At 35.8% G+C, this 13266-nt stretch overlaps 1 protein-coding gene across 3 annotated transcripts in view; it reads right to left on the reverse strand.

Moving 5' to 3' along the window:
* The window catches only part of KIAA0825 (KIAA0825 ortholog), a 397293-nt gene that overhangs the window by 325979 nt on the left and 58048 nt on the right, over positions 1–13266 (reverse strand). For all 3 annotated transcript variants that reach the window (XM_036020541.1, XM_036020539.1, XM_036020540.1), the window contains one exon: positions 310–472. In XM_036020541.1, the coding sequence (XP_035876434.1) occupies positions 310–472 (163 nt within the window). The remainder of the gene's footprint in view (positions 1–309; positions 473–13266) is intronic.

Below are 13266 nucleotides of genomic sequence, written 5' to 3' on the forward strand. Positions count from 1 at the left end.
TATAAACTTTTCTGATAGACAATTGTGGTACATACTTTGTGATGAACGTTAAATCACAAATCACGCAGGAGTTATGTTTAATCTCTATATAAAATTTCATTTTATTGATAAACATCATAAAAAAAAATCAAATAGCTCAGTGGAGTCCACTTGGGGATACAGAAACAGAACAAGACACAAACCCAAACCCCAAGATATGGCAGGCTAACATGGACACTAAAATAAATAACCACAAATAGAAACGGAAGGAACCGTATTTCTTGTTCACCCACCCCACTTCACTACAAAACAAAGATTTTTTTTTTTTACCAGTGTTTTGAGAAAGTTTATCAGATCTCCAGGTGGAATAGAAGGTAACTCAGATGAATTATAGTTATTTAACAATTCAAAACAGTCAGTTGTTGTCTGCAGACGCACATCTGGACATTGTTTGTTAACTTCGGATTGTATTTCTTTAATGCAATGTTCTAAGCTATAAAAAAAAGAAAAGAAAAAGTTACTTTGGTAGGAAGTAGGTAGTCGCTCTGTCTTATAATATCACAGGCCCTGAAATGTTTATATGGGGTACCTGGTTGCATACAATTTACAAAATTATAAAATGTTTATACGATATGGCAATAATAACAAAGTCTATATTTTCATTCATAATTGAAATTGAAAGTTAAAATTTTCTGGAAATTTCATTTCAAATGCAACAGAGGAAATATAAGATACATAGCTGCTCAGAGATAAATTAGAAATTATTTTGTGTTAAAACAAAAATCAAGTATAGATGCAATGAAATAATGGCCTTCTTGACAGGCTGTGGATGGAAGGCTGAGATAGGATACTTCTGATGACTGAAGACCAGAAATGTACATTATCTAAAAATAGGCAAGTGGCAATATAAAATAATGGAAAACTTCAATAAATGGAATATTAAGAAGTGACAAAGCAGATACAATGAGCTTATAATTTTAAAAGTTGAAAAACAGATATGCTGTTACTATAATACTGTTACTACAGCTAAGTACCTTTTCCTGCCATCGAACTTTACTCCAAAAAATAAAAACATACTTAAAATTGCATATAAAAGAAGACTGGAAGGAAATAAAACATAAGGTTAATAGCAATTATCTTTGAATGATAAAATTTGGGGCTTTTAATTTTATTTTTCTATATTTTCAAAATTTTTAGAACACAAAATTCTTCATTCAATAAATAAATAAATGGGGAAATGAGAAAATATGTCCAATTGAATATTCCAATACGTATCTGCTTCTAAAGGTTCTTTCAAGGTATCCTTAGCTCTGATAAGAAGCAGATATACTATGTTATTTTACTTTTTATATAAAAGTCTGTCCATCCATGATACAAATCTTTGTGGGGTAAGATGGAGCCCCATGGATATGACATATTACTACCACCTGATGGCAGCATATCTAAACTGCGAGAAAGCTTATAAAAAGGAAAATTCATTTGAAGCTGAACCTCTTAAAACCAAAGTTTACAGCTATGCATTTGCCTCTTAACAGTATTAAGAAAGATGTGTTATTAAAATTTTCCTGCTGCTTTTAAAATATCATTATATTTTAAATATAATGATAGAATCCATGTGACCAAAAGTGTAGGCTTTGGAAACCCAGCTCTGATTATTAAAATTGATGGCATATGAAACTTTTCAAAATTCATCAGGTATGTGTTATCTGTAAAACATATACTATAAAACTTTAAGGAAGGCTTTTCAGGAGACTTCTGAGCGCAAGTGAATTCAGACTGAATTATCTTGCAACAAATACATTCTGAGATTCAGAGAGCCTTTTTATGAAAACAAAGAATTTAAGAGAAAACCAATACCTCCTTTGGCCACAGGCCACTCAATTTCCTCATGAAACAGTCTTATTCTGGAATGTCTGTTCTAAGTCTAACATGAGATTGGAATATATTTTCTTAACTTACGAAAGCACCTCTACGGACTGAGAAACATGACACCCTAAACATACACCTTGACTTTAGGGGCCCTTTATCAAAGGTCTTTATCACAGCGCCCTCCTGTGTGTCATTCGGTGAAATGTAAACAGATTACAGCAAGGTGACTTGGAAAGGCTCAGTGGTTAGTCTGCCTAAGTCGGTTTCAATTAGGACTCAGCTTTGGGGCTAATCTCTAACATCTGAATCTGGGTAGAGGCCAATAACTACAATTTATAAATACAGTAAAGCCTAGAGAAGGCTAGATATTTTAGCAATTTGCCCAAACACTGATAAAGGGATTGAGCAGTTGTTTTTCAGAGGACCTCCCTCACTGATAGAAACCGAGACAGGTGAGTTGTCTTCTAAAAGTATTTTGTCACAAATTTTAAAATGTCAGAACTCATTATCTGCACGTGATTTGGTTTTTAGTTGGCTAGATATCTTGTCATCCTGCCATTCTCCACTGTCTATACATCTTGTTTTCAAAGTGTAACGGTTTGAAGTCTAAAGATTTATTGCCTGATTACTATTCAAAATAAATTTTTCAAAGTTTAAAATGGATGTCTTTTATCAGATACATGGTTAATCTCTTCATTAATATCTAAAATATATAAAAAGAACTAATATAACTCAACAGCAAAACAAAATATCAATTTAAAAATGGGTAAAGGAACTGAGTAAACATTTTTTCCAAAGAAGACATACAAATGGCCAACAGGTATATAAAAAGGTGCTCAATATCACTAACCATCAGGGAAATGCAAATCAAAACCACAGTGAGATACCTCCTTACAACTGTTAGGATGGCTATTATCAAAAGGTCAAAAGACAAGTGTTGGCAAAGATGTGGAGGAAAATGAGTCTTTGTGCACTTTTGGTGGGGATGTATTGCATACTGGTAGAGCTGTTATAGAAGATGGTGTGGAGTTTCCTCAAAATATTAAAAATAGAACTACCATATGATCCAGCAATTCTACTTCTGGGTATACATTCACAGGAAATAAAATCAGTATCTTAAAGAAGTATCTGCACTCCTGTGTTCATTGCAGCAATGTTCACAGTAGCCAAGATATGCAAACAACCTACATGCCCATCAACCAACAAAAGAATTAAAAATGTGGCAAAATATATAATGGAATATTATTCAGCCCTAAAAAAGAAGGAAATCCTCCTATTTGTGACAAATGAATGAATCTGGAAGACAATGTGCTAAGTGAAATGAACCAGACACAGAAACACAAATATCACATGATCTCACTCACAGGTGGGATTAAAAAAAATAAAAAGTTAAACTTGTAGTAATAAAAGTAGAATGATGATTACCAGAGGCTGGGGATTAGAGGAAAAGGGAAGATATTGGTCACAGGGTACAAACTTTCAGTAATAAGATGAAAAGTTCTGTACATTAAGTCTACAATAAGGTGACTACATTTAATAATGTATATTTGAAATTTGCTACGGGAAGAAATAAGTAATCTCACAACACAGTCACATAAAGATACCTATGGGAGGTGATGGTTATGTTAACTGGTTTGATTGCAGTCATCATTTTACAGTGTATACACATATGAAAGTATCATGCTATATACCTTAAATGTACATGATTTTTATTCATCAAAAAAATAAAAATTAGTGCCCATGGGGAAAAAAACATGAAAATGAAAAAAATAGAATGAATGCCAATTTGGTATGTATTCTGACAATTTATCTTCCTTAATTTAGGTCGAAATTAAATTAAAAATTAATTGCCAACCTGTAAAAGGTAACTCTTTTATATGGTAATAATATAGGGATAGTAATCTTTGGTGGAAGGAGGTCTAGGTATCCTTAGACTTAGATAAGGCAGATCTTAGTTGTTTTTCTGAAATAACATGGTACTTGCCTTTATTTTGGTTTAAGTGTTTTCTGTTTAACTGTAAGTTGCTTCAAATTTTCTTTAGAAGCAAAGTCAGTCATGAAAAAAATACCCAAGGTAATTCAGCAAACAGAAATCCAATTAGCACATTTATTGCTAGATCCCAAACATTAGGCAAAAAAATGTAAAGACATAAATCAGAAGTAGAATCTTTCCCCTAAATAGTTTAAACCTCCAAATTTATACCATTTGTTGGATTATTAATAAGGACTTTTTAAAGCATCTTTTTAACTTTATTTGTAATATTAAAACCACCAAAAATAGTTTAAATGGCTATCACCAGGAGAATGCTTACTTAAATCTATTCTGCAGAACAGAGCAATGAAAAAGTAAAAATATAGTTATCAACACGGTTGAAACTAACAAATATAATGTTGAGGAGGAAAAAGTTAGCAATGAATACCAACCACAGTGTGATATTATCCATATAAGAGTTTGAAAATATGGCATACAATGCTATATAGTGTTCCGAATTACAAGTATAGGTGGTGAAAGTGTAAGGGAATGTGCTGGAATGAGCAACGTCACCAAATCCAGAGTGGGAATAGAGGTGGGATGAAGCTGGTGAGAGGTGTACTTTTAGCAGTACTGGTAACTGGTAACATTTTGGTCCTTAAACTGAATAGTGGGTGCATGACTGTTTATCATGGTCCTCTATATGCCTTTTCCTATGTCTCAACATTTCTTAATAAATTTGAATCCCAAAGTGCTTTAATTATAAATAACTCAGAATTATCCAAGTTAATGATGTACGCAAGTGGATTGCATTACTGAAAGGCTGTATGTAAATCAATTTATGGAACATTTTTAAAATGCAAAATGCTTTTTAAAAGGATATCTGTGGTAATTTTCCCATTCATACCTAGGTTCCTTGAGTATAAAAATTACTCATTGAAAGAAGGCATGTTTGATAATCACTAACTGAATGGTAGGTATGTGTTAGGCACTGTGATCTAGGAATGCAGACATGAGTAAGACATGGTCCCAAACCTAAAGGATTCCAGCAAGTGAGAGAGAGAAATAAATAAATGACTATATAGTAAGATTTGATAAGGTATGTGTATAATATGTGAAGGCAATGCACAGGAGGAAGCCACTAAATGTGCAAGTAGGAGGTGTAGAAAAGGCCTCTCCTTGTAAAAGAACATTATGTGCAAGGGTCTTAATACTTAAAGAAAATTAATGGAATCACTGTAGTTAGAATTCCCTGACCCTTGACCCCTGAGAATTCAGTGTTGATCATTTAATCTTAATGCTCTGTCACTTTAAAACTATATTTATTTGGATAATAAAAATATGAATTTACTTTATGCTTACAACTACACTTATTCTCATATGTATGTACACATATATGCACTACTGTACCTCTGAAGGATTGAGATGTCCTTCAATTAAACAGACGTAATTGAAAAACAACATTATCACAAGAGCCTAATGATAGCGGGCTAGTGCAGTTGAGGACAAGGAGAGGAACTGAGAAAAAGATAATAATTATGACACAAAATCTTAAAATTTAAGCTTATTGTAAAAGCTCATTTATGATTTAAAACAGATAGTCTTTATTATTCAGCCACAAAATAGATAAAAGGAAAAAATATGTTTCACCGGTAAAAATTATGGAAACTTTTTTGATGCAAAGGTTGTGGAAAACATTCATGTCTGCTTTCATACAAGGTTAAAATTTTTATTTTTAAAATCGGATAGCAGTGTCATGACAGATTAAATACTATTTCTATAGTATGGAAAAGGTAAACATTTGAATACTTTTATAATACTGTTACATTTTGATGATCTTGTTTATACTTCTTATCCACAATATACATTCAGTCTAAGGAAAAGGCTTTTTCAATTCGATCATATGTTTAAAAGCACAAAGAAACAGTTGTGAGATAAAGTTTTCTGGGTTTTAGTTAAGTCTTGCTTGTCTAACTAGATAACTAAAATTCCATGGAAATAACAGGTAATTGATAGTGAAGAGGGCTGATGTTTAAGATCTAGTATGTAAACTATAAGTAAGCCATGAAATAAAAGTTCATTGTCCTGAGACAAAGATATTTCTGAGCAATATTTTTAAAGGCTGAGGAAAGGATTCATAAAACACCTACAATGGCTAAAACGTATAGTAAGAAATTAAACATTAATGCTGAACTGTTTTCAGTTTCAGAGAGGCTTTGGTCATTTCAAATGTTTTACCTACACTTTCAAGGAAAAAACCTCCTCGACACCAAATCTTGTTAACACAATGTCTTTAAATCTTTCTCAAATGTATCTTCCCCTTCCATTTTTATCCTGAAAGACTGGGCTCAGATTCTTAATCTGTCATCTGGACTATATTAATATCCTCCCAAGATTCTATTGTTAACCCTCCTTTTTTCAGTTATTCTAGGAGGAACATAGTATGAAAGAAACTTCAGAGTTAGGACCCTCTGTAGTTTGTTGCTTTATACCACCAATCCTCACCACAAAGTCTTAGAGGCTCTTAAATAGTCCAGATTGCTTTGAAAAAGCTCAGACCCAGTGTGTACCTATGCCAACCTGCAATATCTAAAGCGCTTTCAACACAGTCAATAACTTGGGAAATACTTTCCAAATTTCCAGTTAATGGCAGAGTAGTCCTGGCACTACCACGATGAGCTGGGACTGACCAGAGTCAGCCTGGCACTATATCCCGAGACACAGTTAGATCTCTCCTTCTCCCTCTTAAATTTATATCTGCTTGGAAGCACTTTTCATAGACTAGTTATGAGACCTAGACAGACGTGACACAGGGCTTTGTTAACATTCTAGAAAAAAATTTTCCAGAAATGTTCGAAGGAGACATGAAGACATGACAGTTTAATACCCATGACAAGGCAGAATAAGTTAATGTTCCTTCTTTTTTTGTCTATGGAAGCTTGTCTAGTACTCTTAGCACAGTTACTGAAGTTAGAATGTGGGCCATCCTGAGTCCAAACAAACTGAAATCAGGAGAAAAGCAGGGAATGCACTAGTGTTAACTCTATGCCAATTCCCTGATTCTTTTCCTGAAAAGACACAGAAAAAAGGAAGAGGGAGAATATACATAATAATGGGAATCAGGACTTCTGACCAAAATGGAGGTGTAGGTAGACAGACTGCCTCCTCCCATAACCAAAATAAGGACAACAACAATTTAGAAACAAAATAACAACCGGAACTGACAGAAAATTGAACTGTATGGAAGTCCAACAACCAAGGGCTTAAAGCAGACACATTCATCCAGACTGGTAGGCGGGGTGGAGTCAGATGGCCGGGCAGAGACAGGTTGTGGCCCAAAAAACAGTGTCACCAGGCATGCAAGGCACCCTGGGTGCAAGATGGCTACGGGCAGACCCAGCGAGCTGGCAATCGTGAAGCGAGACAATGCTTGCAAGGCAGCTGGCTGACCAGGTGGTCCCACATTCATGTGCAAATAGACCAGGTGAGGCTGAGGAGCCAGACAGATCATGCAACTCTGGTTCCCAGTGATGGGAAATAAAGCCTCAAATCACCAATTGAAAACACTTGTGGGGTGCAGGGAGCCACTCCCAGTTTCACGAGAGAGTGCGTTGGAGAGACCCATGGGGTCCTAAAACGTACACAAGCCCACTCATACGGAAATTGGCACCAGAAAGGCCCAGTTTGCTTGGGGGAAGTGGCGGAAGGGACTGAAAGCTGACAGAGAGCGGAGCAAGTGCCATTGTTCCCTCTCGGACCCTGCCCCCACATACAGTGTCACAACCCAGTGACTGGGTTGCCCCGCCCAGGTGAATACCTAAGGCTCTGCCCCTGACTTCATAACAGGGGCAACAAGACCAAAAAAAAAAGGTCCAAACAGAAGAACAGATCAAAACACCAGAGCAAATACAACTAAGCAACAAAGAGATAGCAAACCTATCACATACATAGTTCAAAGCACTGGTGATCAGGATGCTCACAGAAATGGTTGATTTTGGTCACAAAGCAGATGAAAGTATGAAGGCTACACTAAGTGAAATAAATGAAGGAAAATGCACAGGGAACCAATAGTGATGGGAAGAAAATTGGGACTCAAATCAGTGGAGTGGACCAGAAAGAAGAAAGAAACAAATAGAAAAGAATGAAGAAACAAGAATTCAAAAAAATGAGGAGAGGCTTAGGAACCTCCAGGACTTCTTTAAACGTTCCAACATCCGAATTATAGGGGTACCAGAAGGGGAAGAGGAAGAGCAACAAGTGGAAAAGTTATTTGAACAAATAATGAAGGAGAACTTCTCTAATCTGGCAAAGGATATAGACTTCCAAGAATTCCAAGAAGTTCTGTGAGTCCCAAAGAAGTTGGACCCAAGAAGGAACACACCAAGGCACATCATAATTACATTACCCAAGTTTAATGAGGAGAGAATTCTAGAAGCAGCAAGAGAAAAGGAGACAGTTACCTACAAAGGCGTTCCCATAAGACTGTCAGCTGATGTCTCAAAAGAGACCTTGCAGGCAAGAAGGGGCTGGAAAAAAGTATTCCAAGTCATGAAAGGCAAAGGCCTACATTCAAGATTATTCAGCAAAGTTTTCATTTAGAATGGAAGGGCAGATAAAGTGCTTCTCAGAGAAGGTCAAGTTAAAGGAGTTCATCACCACCAAGTTCTTACTATATGAAATGTTAAAGGGACTTAACTTATCTAAGAAAAAGAAGATCAAAAGTATGAACAGCAAAATGACAACAAACTCACAACTATCAACAACCAAAGCTAAAACAAAAACAAAAATCAACTAAGCAAACAACTAGAACAGGAACACAACCACAGAAATGGAGATCACATGGAGGGTTATCAGTGAGGAGCAGAAGAGGGAAGAATGGGGGAAAAGGTACAGAGAATAAGTAGCATAAATGGTAGGTACAAAATAGACAGGGGCAGGTTAAGAATAATGTGGGAAATGGAGAAGCCAAAGAACTTATATGTATGACCCATGGACATGAACTAAGGTGGGAAAATGCTAGTGGGAGGGGGGTACAGGGCAGAGGGAAATAAAGGGGAGAAAAAAATGGGACAACTTTAATAGCATAATCAATAAAATATATTTAAAAACTTAAAAAATAATAGTGGGAATTAGAAGAGATTTGGTAATGCTCTTAGTCTATCTCCATTGCCTGGAGAAATTCAACCACTAAGCCAGATAACAGATTTGACTAGAAGTGACAAACTGAGGGTTTCAATAAAACCTATGGTCACACTGTAAGGAGGCAGGACAAACAGCATGCATTCTCATACACTGCTAATGCTAGGAAAGACCCGGCAGCCCTGCTGGAGAACAACTTAGCGAGAGTAACTCTGTAACCTCTAAGAGACTATCACGTGGATCAGTGCTCCTGAGGAAGCACACTTGTGCATGTGGGTGTGTGGTAACGGAAGAAAGGCTGCATATCAGGTAAATGCTTACAACAGGGAATTGGCTTAATAAACTGTTGGATACACGTATAAGTAAAATTTAAAAGAACGAAGTAGAATTATATGGAGAGATTTTTAAAAATATATTAAGAATGTATGATTATGATATATACATACAAGGTGGGCAAAAGTAGATTTACAGTTGTAATACAAATAAATAATATAATAATTAATAAATAATAATAATACGAGAATAAACTGTGTTTCACATACATCTATAAACCTACATTTGCCTACTGCTGTATATAATTCCCTTTTGGGTAAAAAAAGAAAATGTACTTTGGGGTACATGCTTATATATGTAGAGCATATTTCTGGATAGTTCACAATAATTTATCAATATAGACCACCTCTGAAGAACAAAACTAGTAGGGTCAGAGGAGGAGGGAAATTTTTCCTCATCTCTCTTCATACTGAACTTTTCCTTGTATCTGCTTCTCTACTAAATGAAAGTTTCCATGAGAATGTATTACTTTAATGATGTAAAAATACTTAATGAAAAAGTACTTGATGACAGCTTCTTCTATCATATCTACTCATCTAACTTCTCATGAGTTTAAGATAAAGGATACATGATACATGCCGAACAAATGTGCCCAACACAAATTTACTGACTGTCTTCAAGCTGACTTTGTGCCAGGGCTGTTTTAGGCAGTGGGAATACAGGAAGGAGAGGTTAAAGTCTTTAAAATAGAAATGAAGGAAGTAATAGCACCAGCTTCCAGCCCCCTCACTTGGCTCCCATCCCAGGTGCTACAGGGAGATATTCTTAGTTGTGACATTCTAAAATTAGGACTGTGATTAGCAATGGTGGTGGTGCTAGTGATGATTTTTACACAAGGTATTGACTCTGATGAATCTCTGACAAGACCCTTTTCCAGGGAATGCTGGCAGGGTTGGGTTTAAACAAGGCATCAGTCATCTAACAGGAAGATAAGCCAGCCAGAGCAGTCATATCTTGTTACCAGGGCCCAGTCCCCTTTTCATATTCCCTCTTGTTGGTCTTGGCCTCACAGCTGATCCAGGTCTTCACTGGCACCCCACGTTGTTACCTCAGAAGTGGGGGCTTACTTCCCTCTAGTGGCTAGAGGCCCTATCAACTATGATTCTTAGTGGCCTAACTATTGTTGGCTCAATCTCTTTATCAGGTTTGGATTTTTAGTACAATATTATTCATACTTTTGCTATCGTAACAGTTTATAAACAAGCAGACACTTGCCTTTTCTTATTTTACATAGAAAGATACTAACAATAACAATCTTTAGGTGTATCCTCAAACAATAATTCTTTTTTCTCTCCAGATATGATTGGAAATTCTAAAAAGGTCTTCTGGGTACCTTGATCTTGCTCCCTCGATGCAAATAAATCTTCTTGGTATCTCTCTTGGGTAGCTATAATCTGCTTTGGATCTGTCTCCCTATTTCTGGGAGTAGGTGTTGATATTTATAGCTGTAGATTTGCTGGCTTCCTTCTATTTGTCCAATTGATCCATTTTTCAGCTGTGGTCAGTAACTAAAAGAGACACCCACCTCATTCTTGAAATGAGTAAATGTATTTTATAAACAGGGTATCATCATTCTCAATGAGGAATTTATACCAGAGCTGTGTGGTTTTTTTCAGATGTATTTAGTAAAATATTTCTAAACTACATAAGTGATTTAACAATGGATTTAACCTATAAGAAACCATATTTAGTAGAAAATGGGTAAAATAGTTAAAATTTATTGAACTTAATTATGTTAGGCACTATGATAAGCATTTGAAATACACAAATTTCATTTCACCCACATGTTTTGTGAGGTAGGCATTATTATTCTGAGGAGTAAAGTAACCCCAGTAAAGGTCCAAAGTTTTGAGTCTACTTATAATTGATTTCTCAGAATATCATTTTGCCTCCTGGTGCTCTGGGAGACAATTTTCTATTGCTTTATACCTTTTTGGCCAAAAGTAAGTGAAGCTAACACTTTTAAAAATAAGTTATACTATTAAAAAATGTCAAGCACTTAAAATTTCTGTATTACTTGAAAGAATCCATTAACAATCATCTAATGGAGCTACATACTGATCCCACATTTTAGGATGGTGAGTAAGGTTACTCAGAGGTCTAAGGGAAGCACTGAATACACACAGCATAGAACTATGGGGTGCTAGAAATATCACAGACTTTCAAATAATGGAGCAACTATTAGCTCCATTAGTGACAGAAATTGATGAGAAGATAGTGGGGGAAAAGGCCACCATGAAACAGAGAGTAGCCTGTCTTTTTCTTACTTACCCCCATTTCTACCTTTATGTATCACCAGACTCCAGATTGGGAGCTTCAGTGGGAAGACTGGAGAAGTTTAAAGAGCAGAACATATGAATGGGGCTGGGGAAAATTTAGGTTATTGAGCTGCTGAGGGCCAGGATGCCATGTGCCTTGGAGGCATTTTTTATTTTGAGGAAGATGTGAATACTGAAAAGGACCCAGACAGAAGAAACTGGAAAGTAGCTGTTAAGGTCTTACTCTGGGTTCAAGCATAGATGGGAAACCTTTCAGGTATCTTTCCAATGTGGCCTGGTCTCGATCAGTAGGGTATGAGAAAAGGTAGAGATCCTGTCAGTTGGAGTACAGAAGAATAGAGAAGTACAAAAGAGAAGTACAGACACAGGAAATTAAAAAACAAGCAAATATTTATTTGCATCCTCTTGTTACCACTAAATAAGTACCAAAATGTTCCCGTAAATCATAATACACAATATAGTCTTTAAAATGACTAATTTTCATCTTATATAATTTTCTTTGGCCATAAAATATATTAATGCATGTGAGTACCCATTGGCAGATTTGTCATTGTCCATGACAAATCTGAAGTTAATAGCATATTTGAAGATTCGTTTTGGTTACTTCTTCTAGACCTTTAGGCCATCATGTGGAAACTCAAAAGAAAATGTGGATATAAATTCAAAAAACTGAAGCATTACGTGAGAAGTAAGTATAATCTACAGAATAGGTATGCTCTATGAATAAGCATGATTAAATTTATAAAAACCATGTACACAATATCCTATTACAAAAGTTGATGCCACCCCCTACCCCACCCCCATAACTGATCTCTTGGATTAAGACAAATATTGATGCTAGCACTTCTTGTTTTTTTTCTTTACATTAGAGGAGTAATCTTTGTGGTACCTGCAAAACTGATGTCCTGTGAGGTTCATACAGATTGTCTATAATTACAAAACAGAAGGTAAAATAAACTCATAATAATAGAATTCTATCTACTCAACTGAATGTTAACAGGAGAAAAATCATCTTATCTCACATTGTGAGTCCAAGAGAACACTATATCCCAACATATTGTTAAACTAATAAGGTCCATTTTCAGTGCTGTGTGCAGTTTTCACTTACTGAACTCACTGAGTCTATGGGTACAACATTCATATATTCCTCTTTGGCAGATTATTTACCCTCTTGTTGCCAATGTGGAGATGTGTTTAAAGTAAATGATTCATTCTCACTGATTTCCATCATCAGACCTAGGAGACACCTAGCTCTGACTTGAATGGAAGTGAGGGTGTAAAAGTAAAAATAATCTGAGGGAATGACAGCTTCCTAAAGGGCAGGTGAAGGTTCAGTGACCCCTGGGCACTCTGGTCCATTCTGGTGAATCACTGCTTTGGGGAAGCAAAAGACCTTGTGGGTCATAAAACCTGATGATATTAAAAAGGAAGGAAAGAATTCTCACTTAAAATTCAAGATGACTGCTAGAAATACAACTTTAAAAATTTAAGGGTATGGAAAAATACCATATTTAAAAATGAACTACTAATGTTTTTTTCTTTAAAAAGTATTGGGAAAACCCATATTATACAGATGCTCATTACTTATTCAATGTGCACCACTGAGAGACAAATAGAACTGTTTGACTACAAAAATGCCAAAGGTAATTCAACTACTGCAGTGTAAGTGTGGCATAACTGATTCGTCATGACATA

The sequence above is a fragment of the Phyllostomus discolor genome, chromosome 3 (assembly GCF_004126475.2).
Source record: "Phyllostomus discolor isolate MPI-MPIP mPhyDis1 chromosome 3, mPhyDis1.pri.v3, whole genome shotgun sequence".
Lineage (NCBI taxonomy): Eukaryota > Metazoa > Chordata > Mammalia > Chiroptera > Phyllostomidae > Phyllostomus > Phyllostomus discolor.